This window comes from Anarhichas minor, unplaced genomic scaffold, assembly GCF_050575085.1.
Source record: "Anarhichas minor isolate MPS153535 unplaced genomic scaffold, ASM5057508v1 ptg000002l, whole genome shotgun sequence".
NCBI lineage: Eukaryota > Metazoa > Chordata > Actinopteri > Perciformes > Anarhichadidae > Anarhichas > Anarhichas minor.
This window is the reverse complement of record NW_027466448.1, coordinates 5,797,954-5,818,249: the sequence shown is the minus strand read 5'-3', so window position 1 is coordinate 5,818,249 and position 20,296 is coordinate 5,797,954. Positions and strand designations below refer to the sequence as shown.

General features: G+C 40.6%; 1 protein-coding gene across 1 annotated transcript in view; it reads right to left on the bottom strand.

The window, feature by feature from the left end:
* Positions 1-20,296, bottom strand: part of pappaa (pregnancy-associated plasma protein A, pappalysin 1a) — a 79,715-nt gene that overhangs the window by 14,505 nt on the left and 44,914 nt on the right. Inside the window, exons 11-19 of the mRNA XM_076086826.1 lie at positions 15,711-15,821; positions 15,304-15,439; positions 14,687-14,900; positions 11,113-11,287; positions 3,755-3,938; positions 3,242-3,443; positions 2,822-3,056; positions 1,968-2,115; positions 1,499-1,614 (exon numbers count right to left, since the gene is read on the bottom strand). Of these exons, the coding sequence (XP_075942941.1) occupies positions 1,499-1,614; positions 1,968-2,115; positions 2,822-3,056; positions 3,242-3,443; positions 3,755-3,938; positions 11,113-11,287; positions 14,687-14,900; positions 15,304-15,439; positions 15,711-15,821 (1,521 nt within the window). The remainder of the gene's footprint in view (positions 1-1,498; positions 1,615-1,967; positions 2,116-2,821; positions 3,057-3,241; positions 3,444-3,754; positions 3,939-11,112; positions 11,288-14,686; positions 14,901-15,303; positions 15,440-15,710; positions 15,822-20,296) is intronic.

Genomic DNA, 20,296 nt, shown 5'->3' with positions numbered 1-20,296 from the left:
CCAATTGGGAGGGGAGTTTGGAATCATGTTATGATATCGAAACTGTCCAACATTGTCATGAATGATGATGATTGCATTGCTTTTCCTGTTGCATCTGTTTTTTCTGCTTCTAGAATTAAATAGGCAGCACTCTCTAAGTGGACCATAAAGGATCCCTTCTTCTTTGACACCAGTGTAATTGCAAATGTTATGTCCTGCAAATGATTACATTTTGCCATAAATGCACATTTCTGTCTGCTCATCATTTGATAATGGATGATTGTGATATTTTCTACTGGAAAAGGTGAAGTGTGTGTGTGTTTGTACTCTCAAATGAGTCTATTTGAAATCAGTCAGTTGACAGGTAGTGGCACAGGACAAAACATATACACAAGTACATACCAGCAAAAACTTTTCCTCCTCCAATCTCCAAATCCTGAAAACCCCTCACCCCACCACCCTCACTTCTCTGACTTCTCTTATGCGATCCTCTGCCCCCAACAGCAGAGCCTCAGGTCTCAAATTACTACCGAGCAAAAATCATATCAATTACACAAATCCATGAAAAACAGATCATTTCATGTCCACGTGGCCCAAGCCACCGCTCTCTCCTGACATCCACCACAAAAAGCTGCTGACTCAGTGTGACTCTAAAACAAAAACAAAAGGAGTTGTAGGAAAAAAATATACTGTGAGAAATACAATGTGTTTCTTTACTCGGCCATGGCTTTTCTTCTGGTTACAAAACATGATGCTATTTAGTCTCTGACTCGACAGCTAAAAGGACGTTAAGCGGACAAAAAAAACGGGGAGAGCAAAATTGGAAGAGTTGAAGTACTCCACCTACACACAGACAGACACTCATATACATACCATAGCCCATCCACGCATCTTAACCCTACCCACAAGCTTCATAACACATCTGAATGACACCACGGGGGGTGGGGTGTCACCCCCACTGGGACAAGGTGTACAGTTCTGTGTTTAAGCAAACAGTACATAATCAGTACAGTCTGTAGCTGTAATCTAAATGAAATGAGGTCACCAGTGAGCGATTTAGGTTGATTTCAGAAAATTACAGTAATTACTGATGATAAGGTTTTACAACTTGGCCACAACGGTAGTGTTGTTGTAGTTTGTTTTACGTTTCGTTTTGCTTTTTCACTACACGTTATTTCTGGATAGGACAAATAACTGGGAAACTGAATGCTAAAAATGTCGGTGTAGGGACAACACTTAATTCCCAAAGAAGCTTTGCAGCTTTTTGTTTCTCCAAGAAGGTAGTTGAATATCATATTGAGGACATGGACACAAAAGGGCAGCAGCATGTTTTCACACTTCCAGTTACAAATAGAATAAAAATGTCTGAAGGGTTGCAATGCTGGCATTTTTGCACTGTGGGTAGCAGGATGTCGACACTACATGTGAAATTCCTTACAGGAGAGTTGTGGATCGCAGAACTTTGTAAAGTGCGTCTGTCAGAGCTGTGAGGTGGACACAAACACACGTACTAACTTACTTTGACTTTGTGCGGGTTCCTCCAATGTTCTACAAGTACATTTTCTACTGTCATGTTGCTCGGGAGGATCACCACGTCGTTGTTACCCTCTCTGCACGTCAGCTCACACTCCTCACCTGTGTGGGTGTGAGCAAGAGAGAAACAGAGAGACAAAACCAATAAAAGTATGCACAAACAACACCTAGATCGAATGCAATTCAAAAGACATATCCTCCCCCCTTTTACATTCACATGATTATGATACTGAGTGATATTTAACATGCTCGGTTATTTTACAGTGGTTTAGACATTATATTGATTCTCATTCAAATGTTTACAAACAGTAAAAAACGAAAAGGAATGAGTAATGTGAACAATGAAGAATACGAGCACACTTAACAACAGCTGTGAGTAATATGAACAATGAAGGATGACACCAGCAGTGAGAAAACGTATACTTGTTATATATTCATAATTTGTGCATACAGACCTATGCCGTGTCCTCGCTTGCATGAGTACTGTAGGCTATAATGGAGGTTTTGAGGTAAAGAACACTGGCCTTTGCTGTGTGCGCATAGGCGGAACGACCCTGTCCAGTTTCCATCCTTTCTACAACGGATCACATTGGACCCTGCGCCCTGAAAATAACAAATACAGATACACAAGAAAACAATTACACATACATATTGGCAGGCAAACAGTAGCAGACCAATAACATGAAGATGGCATCCCGCTGCAAAAGGGGGAAATACAATCCAAATTTGATCAGACATCCAACCCACAACGCCTTAGAGGCAGGATAGATTAAAAGGTGTATACATTTCAAAAGTCTGTGGCAGCTGAAAATCAATAGCAATCTAATTAGTATGGCGTCAAATTGAGTAGGGCTAAGGGAGATAGGGAGAGAAAGAGGCAGGGAGAGACAAGTTTTCAGACAGTGAGGGCAGTCTGAAAAGCCTCAGATAAAAAGAGGAAAGTGAGTGTTTTGGGGAAAAGGCTCCATTTAATCACTAATTTTGCATCTTATCAGCTAACATGAGTATATTATACCTATCTTTACAATAATTTACTTTAAACAACCAATATTTAAAACAAACATGACTAATACTCCATTGTGAAGGGCCATGGTGCTTAACACTCATCAAATACAAGTGCTTCTAATTAATTATTTGATAATAATATATACTTGTGTCATGTTGAGCCCTAAAAGTGATCAACAGTGAGGACGCAAAGACGGGAGAAAAAGAGAGTGTCTGATTTTTTTTTTATACACATGACTAAAAGACGACATACATACAGTATAGGTAAAGCAAGAATAGAAAGAGAGGAAAGAGATGGACAGACCTGCTTGCATGGAGCGTGCAGCAGCCTCACCGTATGGGCAGAGCCTCCTGTGGCGGCAATAGCAGTATTACCGGCAGGGTCAGAGCAGTTGAGTTTGCAAACGCTGTCAAAGCGGAAGCCATCAGTACAGTGATAGGAGCCGTGGAAGATGGGAGGTGGGGCATCACAAGTCACGGGCTCGCATGCTCCCTCTAGCCAGCTGCCATCCTCTGTGCACTGGCGCTTAAATGCACGCCTAAAAGGAAAAAAGAGGATTAACATTTAGACGTGTGGGCTTTGTGTAACTTTAGTTTAGTTTATATAGAGGTTGATGTGAAGAGAAGGTCTTTCAATTGAATTCCAAGACCTACATTCAATTGAAAAAAAACTGTCTGATGAAGAATCAAATTAATAAACAACAACCATTCTGTCTTTCTTTACCTCTTAGGTTTGTTGCTGACATGGTAGCCCGGCTTGCACTTGTACTTGCAGAGCGTGCCCACTTTGAGGCCGGTCTCGTTGCAGCGCTTGGTCTGCAGAACAGCATTGGGTACGGGAGGAGGGGCTGGGCAGCGAAGTTCACAAAGAGCCTCAGGGAAGGACCAGAGACCATCCTCTAAACAGGTAAGAGAGTTGTTTGTACCTGGAGAGAAACAGAAGACAGGGGTAGATGAAACATCTGTGTTGGTGAGTGGAAAAGAAGGCAAATAAAAATATATATAATGGCAATAGTGATTAAAAAGTTGAAAAATCATACATGTGCACCCAAGACCAATAATTAATCAGGATCCTAATGTGTATTAAATGTGTAAAACTGAAGGCAAAATCATTTTATTCATCTGTTAATCTTTAACAATAAAATTGACTTTCATCCAATCTCAGGAATCCTAAAGAGAACAGCCTGAAGATATGTATCTCCTCACACATGTGTGCATGCACCTCTACGTATCTCACCTACGAGCTGGGCAGGTTGTCGGCACTGAAAGGTGATCTTCTTGCCGTAGGTGGTGCCATCAGGGAAGTCGAAATGGGCCGGATGGACATGGTATTTGTCTGGCACACCACAGTCCACAGGCTCACATGAGACCTGTTTGGTCCACTTCCCATTGGCACAGGTTATAGTCACTGCCGTATCCGACTAGCAATAAGACAAGACATTAAATCAGAGTGTCAGATAGTGACAGATACAGCATATGGAATACAGGCATATTCTGAAGGAGCTCTATGCTTAAGTATGAGTGATACAAGGATTCACTTTCGCATTGATATGACAGATTTATGTCCCACACACATCCTGAAAATGTTTACCTCACAAGAAATGACTACAGCAATTCAGCACTCACTTCAACAAGTTTTCAATTAATGTGTAACCTAACAAAGCTTGATCCAGCTTAGTTTACTGTACGCCAGTAAGCCTCTCAGGCTACCCAGCAGCTCAAGTAACTGCTGATAGCATTTGTAAGGTCAAGTCATGCCACTCAGACAACTGATATCCAACAACTGCACAATCAGCCCTGACACAAAACAGATTGACTTTGGTGGAAGTGTGACAACACACAAAGAGGGAATCTTTCACAACTGGAATACCAGCCTCTGAGGATTTATCCTCTTTCTGAGTTTCTGCGTAATTATGATACTTATCAGGTAATGCCATGCAATCAACCAATTTTGCATTTAGGTGGAAAACAAAGATAAAGTACAAACATAGTCAAATAAAGCGTGTTGGTTTTGCAGACAAATTAGTGCCATGATTGCAGTTTCTTCTTAAATCAGCTAATGTCCCAAACTTTGCCGCATGGCCTAGTGATCAGTAGTCAACTACGGAGTTGCCTGTTAACAGCAAAAAAAAAAATATTCAACAGAAAAAAATGTATATTTCCAGGGATTCTTCCTGTGCAAGCTTCTCAAAAATCGAAGTAGACTGCGTCACCTTTTCAAACATACAAAGTGCATCCTGTGTGACTGGGTCCTTGAATGTTGTTGGAATGTGGGAGGTAACTCGAGAACCCAGAGGAAATCCACACATGCGGAGAACATGAAAAATCTGCAAGGAACTGACTCAGGCCAGGAGTCAAACTGTTGAAACACCATTCTACTATGACAAACAAAGACCAGCTCAAGTCTACAACACGGTATAGGACCTAGTATAATAAATGAACGTCCCTCTCATTCCTATAATGGACCTATCATTGAGAACAGACCCTGATTGGAATAACAGCCATTCAGGTTACTGCTGAAGGAGCTATGACCTAGCAAGGTCTGACTGAGGCTTGCAAATGCCACATGTCTTACATTAATTGTGTGTGTGTGTGTGCGTGTGTGTGTGTGTGTGTGTGTGTGTGTGTGTGTGTGCGTGTGTGTGTGTGTGAACTCAATGTTTATACACTCTGTACACATATGAGCGGGTAACCAGAGAACAAGTGATGAGAACATTGTGAATAGTATAAAGAATTAAAGCCTGGGTTGGTAATCTTGAGAAACTAGCAAGAGTATGCTCGATTTTGAATATAAAAAATGGAATAATTTAAAAACATCCCATTTTTTTTTTCCAATGAAAGTAGCTCGCAGCACTTGCTCCAAACTTGGCTCCATTCGGGCCGAATTCGGGAGATAACTGAATTTTTTTTATTTCGTTTTTTTGGCAGCGCATTTGACATATAGATATCGGGATGTAATGACAATTTGAACAAATATGATAAAAACTATTTTTGAAGTAGATAACCAACCTGAGATTACCAAGTAGCACCTGGAAACAGAATTGGCAACCATTTCAAAATGCCTCTTGTTCCAAACTTTTTTCACTATAAACATGCCCTAGACTTCGGTATATTTCCGATAGAAATAGCTGATTCCTGTAAATTAGTTGGCTTGTGACATAATATTTGTAGAAATGAGATCAAAATGGGCAGCAACTGCACAATCCAAACCTCAACTGTTTTCATCGTCTTCCATTAAAAAACACCATGTAACGCAATAGGAATGCTTCAATTGATTGCAGTGCCAAGAAATCTCACAACAAAGCTGTGAGGGCTCAATCATTTAGACTTTTCCCTCTCAGAACATAAAAAGGCAAACCTGTGTTTTCCCCATGAATTACACTCAATCCCTGTTTTGGTTGACCTTAATTACCCCCATTTTTTTAAAGAGCGGCCAAACTTTAAGGCCACACAAGCTGGACCCAGTTAGCATTTCATATCTATTACTTCATAACAACTCTATTCCCATGTATTTCTATCTCTAATCTTGATCCCATTATATGATACTGCATAACAGTATCAAGTTCCTTCAAAATAAATAAGCTCTTTTTTAAAGTTGGATATCCAACGAAGTAACGTAATGCATCGCATGTGAGTGCCTGCTGGAAAATAACTGGGTGTAGAGTTGAATGAGTCAATTATGAAGCGGGAAATGTGGAAGGACCTATTTAGTGTTAATGTGGTGGCTGTAAAAATGTATGCAAATCGAAGGGTAAGTAAGTTTGCAAAATGGGTGTACACTTGTGTTAAGTTGCAAGTTTTGTCCTTCTTAAAACATCCGTGTAAAACTGTTTGTATGCACATGACTGCCCACAAAGAAACACATTAACATTTACATACATCTGCCATGAGTTGTTTTTGCATTTAATCAAGCATGTATCCCCGAGTGTCTACGTCTATAAAGGGTTGTATGCCTATGTGTGCTGTGTGTGTAAATGTGTGGGAATTTTCCCTCCTATAAAATATGTACAGCTGACTATTTCTCTTCAACCTTTGCTACTCTGCTTAATTCAAGCCAGACAGACTAACAGATAAATGAACCTTAGTCTTAGGGGTTTGCCTTAGCTGGGATGGCACACAAACACATTAGTACTGGTCCTCGTGGAAAAGCCCTTAAAAAATAATTAAGTAACAGAAATTTGCTTAACTCGGAAGCAGAGAGGTTTCATTTGCCTGGAATATACACACTTTCTGGTAGAAAACTTAACAGTTGCACAAATGATCGTGGACGAGAATGGGTTCCGAACAGTAAAATGAAAGTGTTACTAGGAATCCAACAATACTCAGAAGCAGAAAATTCTGAAGGGTTAGTTTCTTTTGGTTTTGTTTTGTTGTTTTTTAAATGCTAACCACGTCAAACTAGACAGATTTGATTCTAAACCAACGTTTGTTACCAAACCAACATGTGCGAGCTTTTGTTTTGAAAGTACAAATTAATGAAGTAATGTAAATGTACAATTTTTCCAGACATCTAAAGATTCAAAGTCCAACACCTTTCCTATTGTGAAAACAAAACGAAGGTTACACACTTTCTATTAGCAATGCTAATAGAAGGATGGGCTTAAGGAGCAACAGGGCGACAATGTTAAAGGGCCGCCTTCTCTCTCATTCACATAGATATTATAGATATTGCTCAAAGGCTTACAAGGGTGAAGCCCAGAGCAGGTATTCCCTGCCGTAGCACTATCAGGACAGAATAGGTTTTAGAAAAGCAGAAAGGCAGGATGCCTTTTCATGATTTCATTTTTCCTCCCCCTGTGAAATTGGGTAAGAAATGAATCACAAAAATAGCCTGATTGATTTTAAAGTCAGAGTGAAACTGAATTCTGGGCGTCTTTAGCTTCTGTAATGTGACTATAGAAATATTTCCTTGTGAAAAAAGATATATGGGTAATGGTTGGTTAGGAGATTTTGACACATATTTAGTATATAACAAGATATGAACACTTGACGCCAACACAGTAAAGAACTTGGGAAATATATTCTTCATTTTGCTGTGTCTTTAAAGCCCCTGAAGACTTTTCTTCAATATTAAATAATAACTTTTATAATAACTTTATTATAGTCATAACTAAAGAAGCAAAAATAACAGTTAAAGGTATAGCAAAACATGATATTATTTACAGTATGTATTCACTTTTCTACTTCCTGGCTGGAAGACAAGGGACGTGGGGCCGGAATGAGGTCTTAAATCTGATATATGTTATAGTTTATTAATTCCCATGGTCATATTTGTCCTCTGCATTCGACAGATCCTTACTACTTATTACTCTGGATCAACTCCAGCTCTTAGGCCAGTGCCTTGATGAAGGTCGAAGGCAAGATTATTTTTAATACAGCACCTGATGTATGTATATGCACAGCCTATAGAGTGGCAGAAAACTGGAGCACCCACAGAAAAGCCAGGCATGAGAACATCGTGGCTGGCTTTTCTGCATTTGGGCGCCAATAAAACATGCACTTGAAAGTCTTTCCTTAGCTGAGGTGGCTGACTGCCCACTCAAATGAACATGACCAAAATAATGTGTTCATGTGGCTCTTAATAGCCCTTACATTTATTTTAGATATAATGGTTCAAATTATACCAAGAGTTATTTCAAAATTCTAACATTTTTGCCTTCGCTTTGATAAGATCTGAAGTGGGTGTTTTGGTCATTAAAGGAAAGTGGATGGGACATCATATAGCGGGCAGGTAATTGTGTTTTGATGGGATTGTTCTATGGTGGACAGCTGTGAAGCCTCTCGAGCACTTAAAAGGAAAAGCCAATGTGAAATAAAACTTTATAAGCGCCAGCCCTAACCATTTCAAACAGAGAGAAAGATAGGCAAACTAGACAGCAATAAAACACACATATACAAATCAAGCAAGTGTGGGAAACAGATTTATTCTGGAGATAGCACTATCTAAGAAGGTGGTGTTCCCAGAACCACTTTGATATCACTGAAACAAGAATGCAATTGGCTAATGAAGGGAGACAAGGTTGTGCTTCATGCTGCACTTTTAAACCTTGGTGTCTATGTGTATTTTTAAGCACTTTTGTGGCTGAAAAAAAGAAGGAAAGATGCAAATTAAGAAAGACACACTGAGGGGGATAGAGACAATCTAAAGTTAAGTTAAGTTGTTTTTGTATTTCATTTTTGTTACTTTTTTGTTGTTTTTACATGCGATTGTCAATTATCTCATGTGATGGGGAGATGAGAGCAGATGTACCCTGAGAATCTGGCCAGATCGATTTACTACTGGCCCTACGACCAATTTCTATGACTGTTTGACATGAAGCACATTCTCATTATTACATTTGATCTCAACTAGATGTGCCCAGTGTTTCTTTCAAATCTCTATTTGTCTACATCTGCCTGCAATCGAACGGTTTAGTCAGTCACAGCTGTGCCGCTGTTCAAAATGTTGCATTCTACTGAACTCTGAAAACAAAGAAGAGTAAATGTCGAAAATAATGGTTTCAGTGATTGGACAATAGCAACTTCAGTTTACAGTAAACAGCGCCCAGTGAGACTGGTTCTTCCTTCCAACTTACAAAGGCTTTTGGATGGAGACTTCTACCTCCCCTGGAGGGACGCACAACTTGTAAATAATATTCCAGAGAATTGTTTCACTCTTTGAGGAAAACAAAAGACTGGACTTGAATTGTACCAACAAGGTAGGAATATAAAAAGAACTCTTACTGTGGCAGACAGGGTGAGTTAAAATGATTCGATTATGGTCATGGTCGTTTTAAACATCTTTCAGTCTGCACATCTACCTTTATTTTTTTAACGATTGGCATTTTCAACTGAGCGCAATGATTTACTTGTCCTTGCTGAGCTCAAAATGATTTCGGAGTTCAGCGAGAGGACTTTAGCATTTCTTGCATAGCATAATTTATTAAAATCAAAATCAAAATGCTAATTTGATATTAAAACAACAAAAAGGACCAGATGTCTTTCAATGAATCAACTCTCCAATTATGATGAGTTACAGAGCATGGCCACAGCCATATGAAAGATGGGAGAACAAACTCATTGGTAAGGTCAGAATCCTAAATACCTAAAAAACAATCACACTTTTTACGCATCCCAGTAAATTACTGGGATAACCTTTCGGGAACTGCTGGTGATTGGGAATATTTCCATCTTGCGCCTTTCAACACATGCCAATAGCAATGCCAGAAGAGATGGGGCAAGGTAAACGGCCAGCAATGCTTGCCAACCGCCATAAAACTCAACAGAAGAAGAAGATGGGGCTATATTCACGCGTACGCATCAGAAGACGCAACATGGCGGGCGAGGAGCTGTATTTGTAGAGTGCCAATGTTCTTGTAATGCATTTGATATTCACCAAATTTGCGAGACAAGGATTCAATTACCGGAGTCTTGAGATGGTTCGCTTGCTCCACGTGAAAATGTATTTTTGTCAAATGGCTGTAACCCTCTACGTGCTTGCCCTGTATTGTTCCTGCTTTCATTTACAGCACAGTTGTATCGGCATATTAACTGCAGGAAATGTTCCTGAACATTTCAGGGATAAACTTCATGTGTGAAAGGGATTTATGCCTTACGAACACCCACACATACAGTTATATACTGAAATATATAAAAACTAAATGTATCTTGTTCTCTGAACCTCCGATCTCTCTGAGGGAGCATTAAAGTCGTGCAGACTTCTTTACAGAGCCGTGGAGATAGATAAAGCATTTATATGGCCTACAGCAGCTTGGCCCAAAACCAAAAGGTTTACGATGTGGTGTCAACTACCCTGTTTGTTTGTTTACTTGTGGTGTGCGCGCATCTGTGTGTATACTGTATCTGTCCGCATCTGTGTCCTCTTTATACAGAAGCTTGTCTGTACTTATGCGTGTTGGTATCGACATAGAAGCATTAAATGTGTGCTGCTGTGAGAGTGCGGTAGCAATTTCTCTGCCCTTCAATGAAAGAGACTTCAATGTGTGCAAAATGAGCAGGGATGGAGCGAGGGAGGGAGAGGGAGCAGACACTATGCAATGATGTCATCGTCCCAGTGGAGTAGCGATACAAAGTGACTGTTTGAGGTGATGGTGCAGCATGCTCAGCAAGAGACTAAACACTATTATGCTTGTGCGTGTAAGGAATATGCTTGGTGTGTGTGTGTGCGCGTGTGTGTGTGCGTGCGTGTGTGTGCGTGTTTGTAGCAAGCCAACAAGAGGAGAGGGCTGTGGCGTCTCCACTCCTCGGTGCAGCACTCATCTACCTGGATGTTCATGATGTCATCCTCCCGAGAGGCTTGCCGTGCCAAGCCTAGTTTTTTTTGCAGGTGACAAAATAAATGCAGATAGAAAGGAAAGCAGAAAGAAAGCGTGTTTGCACTTCTTTCATATGCCTATTTGTGTACTTGAGTTTGCCTCAATGCATGTTCATGTGTGCATTCACAAATGCATGTTTGCACGCATGTTCCCATATGCTGTTATGCTTTTGCACTTAAGCGTTTGCATGTGTACGTTTATGCATTCAATGTGCCTCTTTGTGCACTGAGCTCTCTGATGGCCTGTGTGTGTTTAAACATGTGTGTAGCAGTGTGTTTACCTGACTCTTGATGATGTCATCATCCTGGTGGACTTGCAGGACGTATCCAGAGTTGCAGTAGATGGTGCAGCGGTCTCCATTGTAGAAGTGGCGGCTAGAGCTACTGCACTTGAGCTCTGCATTGCGGATTAATGGTTCCTGGCAGTCAATGGCTTCGCACGAATAATGTACACAACTACAAGTGAGCGTGTGTGTGTAGGTGGGAGGGAAGGTTGGGGAATAAGAGAGGGAGAAAGAGAGAGAGAGAAAGAAACTAAAAACCACATTTAAAGTTACAGTCAACACGACATTTTGTGTATAATAGAACACTGCAGACACGCAAACATGGAAGCAGTCACACATTTGCTCACAAACAGAAAAGCGTCAACCACATCCATCCATCAATGACTGCATATCAAATCAATAAACCACATGAAGAAAAGATTGCCATATTTGCTATGTGCCTGAAGGGATGTCTGTATGTGCACACACACACACACACACACACACACACACACACACACACACACACACACACACACACACACACGGCAGAGTGTAATTTCTGAATTAAGAGCGACAGGATAATATTATGTGCGGGCTACAATGGCAGAGTTTGGCCACAGATTTATGTTGGTAGCCTGATGGAGAAGGCATTTAATGCTCTTGGAAGGCTTGCATGCCCGAGGCACCTTTTTACAACAGTTCGCATTCTACAGTATAGGATTCCCTTATGAAGCCAACAGCGAGAGAAAGAGCGAGAGAAAGAGGGGTAGATATGGGGGCACAGAGAGCGGATGAAAGAATCATTGTTAAACTCTGTCCTGCAAGAATGGAATCTTTTGCCCCTTTCATCCATTTGTTTTCCTGCAGACAGAACCTTTAAGATTCATCATTAAATGTATTGGTGATACATATTCTATGCACCTGGATTATTCCTCAAGTATGTCCTTTATTTTTCTAACTCACTGTCACTCCCACTATAACACTCAGAAAGACTGTGTATTAAAATAAAGGAAAAGTAACATCAAATGAGCTCTTAGTAACGTTCTAAGCTTATGATTAAAATGTTCATGTTGACAAATTCGAAGCTGAGCAGGTGAAGACCGTCTATAAAGCATGAGAGTAGCAGTCCCTCAAGTCTGGGCTTTTTGAGGACAAACTAGGCAAGCCGATGAAGCCTCCTCTGTGGCCACTTTGGCTTGGAACAAAATCACTTTGGGGTTTTCTGCTAGTCACTATGGAATTTCTGGCATAAATTACAATTAACAACCTGTAAAACTACCCTCCTCCCCTGCAAATGAGAAGTACAGTATACAGAACAATGGAATAGTATGTATAAAAATAAAAAAAAAGACGAAAACTGAACTAAACAATTCTCGATGTAGTAATAGGTGATACACAAGAAAAAAAAATAGTGCAAAGAAACTGAGAAAAAAGGAAAAACATACATGTGCATGCGTTTGCAGACGAGCATGGAACATTAAACTGAGTCATCTTAATAGCTCCTGTTGTTAACAACTCAGGGAAAAGGGGATGTGGTGTTTTGTGGAGGCATAAGTATTACGGGAAATGTGCAGCTCAGCCCAGGAGAATGAGAGAGTGAAAGCGGGAGCAGGAGGCACCGAAAGGGGAGAATTCAGGAGAAGGAGATGGCAAATAGTTCGAGGGAAAGGAACATCATGCGAAAGTAAAGGATGAGAAGACAGCATGGGATAACATATGATGAAGGGGAGGAGGAGGAAAGATGTGGAAAAGCAGGGAGAGAGGTAAAATGGGGAAGAAATATGGACCGTATAGACGACATAATGCAGATGATAAATTGGAGACGATTGAAGCGAAGAAACAGATCAATGGCATAAAAAGACAAAGTGGCAGAGCCAGCATTCTTTACTGATGTTGTAAGGACAGACCGGTATATAATAACTGATCGTAATACTATATCATAATATTCAGTTTTAGCGTTTTTAAGTTAAAACTTCTGAAGATAAGTGGGTTTGTCTGGTTGACTTGCCATAATAGAAAGAAAAATAGTTTTCTGGAGCCTCTGGAAATTAGATGAAGAGGGGAGAATATGAAAGAAAGAAAGTCACCGAGAACTCCAGGAGAAATAAACTAGTTTGTGTGTGTGTGTGTGTATGTGTGTGTGTGTGTGTGGTAACAAACAATTTCCTGGCTGGTGCAGATACACAGCAGTTTTAATCTATTTAGGTGCTGGATGTCTCACTGGCACACAACAAAAGCCACAAACAGCTCTATCTCTCTGCACAGACCCCCAACCATCCATTCTTTGTGCATTGTGGTGTTTATTAGTGCATTTCTTGTTGAAAGGGTTGTGGGAGCATCATAAGTATGAATTGTCTCATGCATGACAGTGGCGTGGAAATTGGCAAATTGTGTCTCCTTGAGCTTGTGTGGTCTGGTTTAACTGTTTGTGAGGAGTGACTAGACAGCATTTGGCTAGTAGTTAAAAGTATTATGTTCATTACTTTTAGTAGTAGTTCAAATTAAAGGCTCAAACATTTTGAATTTATAGCTGAATAGGTGTTAATTGCTATTTCTTGGTCTTGCCAGGCCTAGAAATGTCTCCAATAACATTTAAATGGGCTTTTTAACATACATTCTACCTTTATTTCCTGGTTCAGATGATGGGTTTTCAGCTGTGACAAATTGTTTCGTCACACAAAGAAATGTGTGAATATATCCAAATATGGAAAACTCATCTACCCTGAGCAGCACTTTTGATGCCTGATTGACAGGTAATTTATTTAAATAACTAGTTGTGAAAATGGTGACTGAAGACTTCAATGTGCTGAACAATGCAAACAGGATTACAGGAAAAATAAGTCCAGTTTGGACTTTTAAAAGAACTACTCCAGGATTGTAGAGGTCCGGAAACAAAGGAGTTTAGAAACGTTATAATGCTGGGTGGTAAACAAGATCTACTGCTGGAGGCAGCAGTGCAGCGACTTTATTGTTGTAAATTTGCAGAGCTCAGCAACAGGTCCAAATTATTTACAAATTTCCAGTGATATTATATTGGGCAGACCTCTAACATTAAACAGCTTGTTGGCATCATTAATTAAAACATGCCTCTCTCTCTCTCTCTTTCTTTGGCTCAAATACGCACACACACACAAACACAGCTCTTTGCATCTCTTGTCTCTGTGTGTTATTGGTAGCCATTAACTTGCCTTTTGTGTGTTTGTATAGTCTGTCCCTTTTCCAGGCGGTATAGAATACATTTTATGGTTGAGGTGTTACCGGTGCTTGGCGGCACCTGGAAGTTGCTCGACATTATCTCTGATCTACAATCTTCACTACGAACTCTCTCATAGCTTGCCTGAAGGACAGGAAGTATTTCAGCAATTATACTTCCACTATATACTGCCTTTTTTTAAATTCTAAATCAATGGTCCTGTACCTTTAAGGCGAACGATTGTGCAAGTTGTGTTAGTGTGTGGCTGTATGCTCGCGTAGACGTGTGCACATATTCTTATGATTTCATATGCATGTCTTTGGTTCTGATGTGTGTGTGTAACATATGTAGGCCTCATGTTCACCGGTGTCCCATTTCCCTTTTTCTTGGCCTCACCTCTGGCCTGTGGGGTTGTAGATCTCGTTGCTCTGGCAACCACTTATCGTGATGGGGTCGAAGGACTGGAAGGAGCGCAGGCCTACTCCGGAGATGGCCACCAAGCGAGAGGCAAACATGACCAGGATAGCCTTGGTGTGGTAGAAGGCCACTGACAGGTCATGGCTCACTGGGATCACCAAAGGGTTGGTGCGGCAGCTGAGACGCCACTCACCTGTGGAGAGGATATCAGGGACGGAGAAGAGACAAAGAGAAAAGACAAGAGTGTGTTGAAATTGAGGTAGGGGTATTAGGGGACAGAAGCAGAGAATCAGAGGGATAGGTGGTCGATGAAACCCTAAAAGTCAATTAGCAGAGAAGAAAAGGCTGAAAGAAGAAGGTAAAACGTGGTGTTGAAAGAGTGATATAGTGTTCTAATGAAGACATTTGCACAAGATTAAAAGATGGATGAGAGTGACATGAGCTTTAAGGGGACTTCGCTCTGTATGATAACTGCTCAACTAGAACAAGCTGTAGTTAATTACAGTAGGTAAAACACCTTTGAGCTCAGCAGTCATATTCAGTAATCTGACACCGGACGTGAGTCGCAATTTAAAAGCACAGAAGACAGTTCTTACCTAGACTGTGGATGCCCTCCTTGGTGTCCACCAGCTGAACAGTGATGTTACACTGCGTCTGGTCAAGGTAACCAGTCCCATCAGCAGCCAGATGTATAATCACTGCGGCTGCCACCATGGGATGAGAAAAGTGGGCCTGAATGAAGAAAAAAATATATATAAGTACAAACAAAAATGAATTTCCAGTCAACTATGGTGCAAACTACTTAAAGCAATAAAAAAAAAACTATTTTTTCATATTTCCTTTCTTAATCCAGGCACCTTTTGCACATCACCTTCTAAAGTGGCATCAATATCAGGTGACAGATGTTAAGTATAGTATCCACATGAGGTAACTCATGAATGTATTTGCTTCAAATGACAGAACACTGCACCAAGATGCATCATTGTTTTCAGATAGGTCTTACCTTGAGCCAATAGTTAGGATATCCCCAGGTTGACTTATGAGCCTCACGACAGGGGAACCATGCATACTGGGACACTCCATCTGATAGATCAAACACCTTGGACTGACATGTCTAGAGAAACATAAGAGGAAAAAGAAGGACATTGGGTAATTTTGTATGCATCATTCTAACTTTTTAAGCCTTGGCCAAGTAGTTAACTAACTTGTATTTTACAGATACTTAAAAAAAACTTCAGTTTGGTTTCTGTCCTGGCCTTAAATGCTGTGACCCCTGTTTTTCCACGGCTGTCAGCTGTTTGTCAGCTGTGTGGGCTGACCTAGAGCTGACGTGCATTCTGTGGAGTACTGTTTGTTTGTGTCTTGTCAACAAACAACCTGGCAACCTGTCATGTGCCACAAGTCCCATATCCCTCACTTCTCCTTGTCTTTCCTTCCTTGTACTAGCCTCTGGGTGTATTTGTGTACTCACCTTGTACTGGCATTTTAAACCCTGTCATGCCACACCTGCCCACTAGAAGCCCTCAAAGAGTTATGTCACGATTCCATGCAGCACCTGAATTAGTGTCGTGTGTGGTGCATTTACTCAGAATCCAATCCCTTTAGATTCACTAAAAAAACTATATTCTTTAAAACCGTTTCCATTGTGGATATAAGGATCAGCAACGTTTTAATGACAACAAAAAAAAAGGTAAATAAAAGTAAGATGTAATGATGGTTATGTTAGAAGTAACAGAGTGAACAATCTGGAATTTTAATCTGTCAAAATGGTGATATTGATTAATACTGCTTAAACATAATGTATTCTGTCTTGATATGATGAACGACAATCAAACTGTCAAGATTGCAATTTAAGTCAACTATGGCTTGCATAACAAAGAACCTCGATGTGTTCCCAGGCTGTGCGATATGGCACTGAGCGTCAGTCGCTCAATGCGTCCAGAGATCTGTCTAACAAAAGAAAAAAGTCGAGGTTTGTGAGTTATGGTGTTGACACTGAAAAGTCAAGTCAAAATACCTCAGGTATAACCTGACCCACCAGATGGTTTGTTACACAGAAACATCTGAAATGCCGTCATTGGAAAGTGTTTGGAAAAGGGCGAGCACTTTTAAAAAAAATATTTGGCAAGTGATTGGATGAACCATCTGGCAATCAAACTCTTCCAGAAGCGAGCCTAAGGGAAAGCAAAAACATCCTTCCAGTTGAGAAAAGCCTTTAGTGGCGTTCTTTGCTCTTCTTTCAATGAAGAATCACTCTCCACTTCCGATATAACTGATGCTACTGCAGCATCTACACTTGCCTCTGCGGGAGCCGCCATTGTTCTGAACAAACGATCACCTCTTTGTTTCATCTCACCTAAGCCAAGCCCATAGCTGCCAGTAGCTCCTCACGGGATGCTCTGGCTAACCGGACATAAACACATTACTTTAAGCCTGAAAAGATAGATCTTTGTGATTCTCACGTGATCTTGTGATATTGCGAGAATCCAGCTCCCGTGCAAAGTGAGCTCAGTTTTGGTGATGGCTGCTCAACGTTACCACTCTGTCATCCTATCAGAAACAGCGATAATGATAGGGCAGAGCTTTAAAAAGACAAGGAATGAAAATGAATTGAAAACTGCGCAAGTATCCAGTCATCGTAAAGTCTATGATAACAAAGTCCCTTTGTTACTGTGGCTTTGTTGACATAGAGAAGAAAACAGGATCCCCTCTAGGATTTGTGTCCCACACATTGTCACCTCATTGGCTACGTTAGGATGAGGTTCGGCAAGGTAGGGTGAGAAACAAGTGGGATGTGGGGAAAACAGGGTGATGTGATTCATCATTATGATAAAAAGGAAGGAAAAGTGTCAGAAAGACAGAAAAAAGGTAGACAGACACATTGGTAAAAGACTATTGAGCAATAAATAACACAGGCAAAGGGGAGAGAGGGCAAATACCCAAGGACGGTGCGTTTTCCCCTCTGCCCTGAGCAGGTGAAATGAGACACCAGTAACATGAGAGTTTTGCTAGAGAGGCTAGATCCTGTCACCATGGAAAACTGTCCAGACCAGCCATCTGTCTATATATCTGTCCCCCGAATCTGATGACGTTACCTTTCTGCTCAGAGATGAAGTGGCAGAAATGAGGAATGCAGGTGACAAACACCTGAGATCAGTCGTTATGAGACTTTGACCCAACTTGAGTGCAGCCGTCTGGTATTAATCAGAAAACAGGTACACAACAAGTATTTTGCTGAATGCAAATGAAATAAATACAGTAACTGAATTAATTAATATGATTGGTTGCAAGTCATGGCGTTGACTGTGGGCTGCTAATGATTTGGAGTCAAGAGGAGCTGGTTTCCATTGCAACCATTTTTCAGTCAGGGAAGGTGAAAATACCCTTTCCACTTGCAATTCATGTCTCATTCATGTAAACACAGGTGGAACTAGCTACACCTTCCTAAACACCCCTCCTCCCCTCATCCTTTCTTCATCATCTCCTGGTGTGTTTTTCTCACAACCAACTGACAGACAAAAAACTGCTTGGCTTGCCAAAGCCCCGTCAAGCAAACACCTCCGTAAAGTATCACACCAGTAGGAGGCAATTCACAAGTCTCCCATGCCTCCTTACACTTCCTCCAACCCCCTCCCCAGCGATGGCAAGAGTCAAAGCACTCTAAATAGAGCTGTCATTAATTTAAATGAATCACTAAAAGAGGGGGTAAGGGCAGTGATGGTAATACGTGTTACACCAATCCAACAGTCAACCAAGCAAGACTTTAGTTTCACACATTCTGAATTTATCCATTCATCCATCCATCCATTCATACCCACTTTTCCTTTTCAGGGTGAAAGTGGCCTGAGCAAGCCCCCATTGGGCGATAAGTTGGGTACATTCTGGATGCCACATAAAGACAGATCATTTCCACTATCTCACTCACTTCTACACCTACGGGCAAATTAGAGTTGCCAACTAACCTAAACCTTGGACTGGAGCAGGAAATTGGAGCACCCGGTGGAATCCCCTATAGCACGGGAAGAACATCCAGTCAGTCAGCTCTGGAGTCGAGCTTTCAAATTAGATTTTCTATGAAATCCCAAGATTTATTTTTGGCTTTTAATCTTTTGGCTATGTGCAATTTGACACATTGCTATCTTAGTTGTCAACATTAATCTACAGGTTTAGGTCCATGTATCCCAAATATGAATCCATTGTGAAAATGTTAAATCTCGTTCTACCTCTCCTACATGCGTCAATGTCTTAAGTTTGCTTTTGCATAGAACATTTCAATCCAACTTCATTGAAGAACACCAGAGTGGAATCAAAGCATAGTACTCGAAGGTTAAACCTAACAGTTATGGACTTTGTAATCAGGCTCAGCTTCCTTCGTGTTTAAACAAAAACACTTTTCAAGGCTTTTTTCCTTGCCATTGCTGTTGAAATATTCCAGTAAAGACATGCATTACAGTGACTTATGGTAAATTAACAAAATAGTTTCTCTGAAAGGTGTGTTTAATAAGCACCTTATCATGCTTTAATAAGCACAACAATAATATCAAGAACCAAACAAATTACAAACCTGACAAACCACACTACTTTGAACAGAATTTCACTAAACCTGACAGAACAGGATTCCAAAGCTTTAAACTGCAGAACATCACATTGTATATTATATGTTTAAAATATTTGCTTGGAGAGTTTCATCTCAATGTTTTTGTTTTTTATATTTTGTAAAATGTGTGTAAAAATCATTTAAAATCCAGTCAGTTCTTTTGGAGCGGCAAGCTCTCTCCTAGTTGAAAACAAAATCCAGACTCCTGGAGATCATGGATACAAATTCATGTATCTCATTTCTACTCTAATCAGGTGTTAATCAAGGACTGGGAAAATGCATTCCCAACAGCAAGTCCCCAAGGATGGCAAAACGCATGTGCATTGAGTAATGAAGTGAGGAGAGAAGGATGGAGCCAAGAATATTTAAAGCACTCACTTTGTCACAGGTTGAATAACAAAACCTGATCATTTTACACGTAGTGTGTAAGTTCACAGCATATGGCAACAATTATCAATTCACAAAGGCTGCTTCAACCAACCTAGCAACCAAGGATGCAACATAAGCACTGTTACATAAACATCTGCACAAAACATCCCAGTATTATCATTGCATAAACTTCTTCTCTGTATGTCTTTGGCTTGCCTTTTTTTCAGCGCCCTTTTACAATCTGTCTCCGAAACAGCACGATTATAAAATGAACTTTTACGGCAAGTATATCAGCTGAATCCAATAAGAACAAATACAAAACAGATGCAATTTCCTCTCTCACGGACATACTATAAGGCTTGATCAATCAGCTGGTCCCTAATATCAGAAATATTAAATCACAAAACAATAGCTGGAGGACAAAGTAACTGACATGCACTAATATGCACTAACAGGCATTAACAGGCACGCGTGGCCGTCTCGGCTATGTAAACAAAGCACAGAGAAGCTTGGATAACAACACGGAAAGAGGGAGAGTGACTTCATTCTCTGCTCAGGTAGACATTACTCCACTATGCTGCTATATTAAAGCTCTGAATATTGTATAGAGAACCTTTTGTATG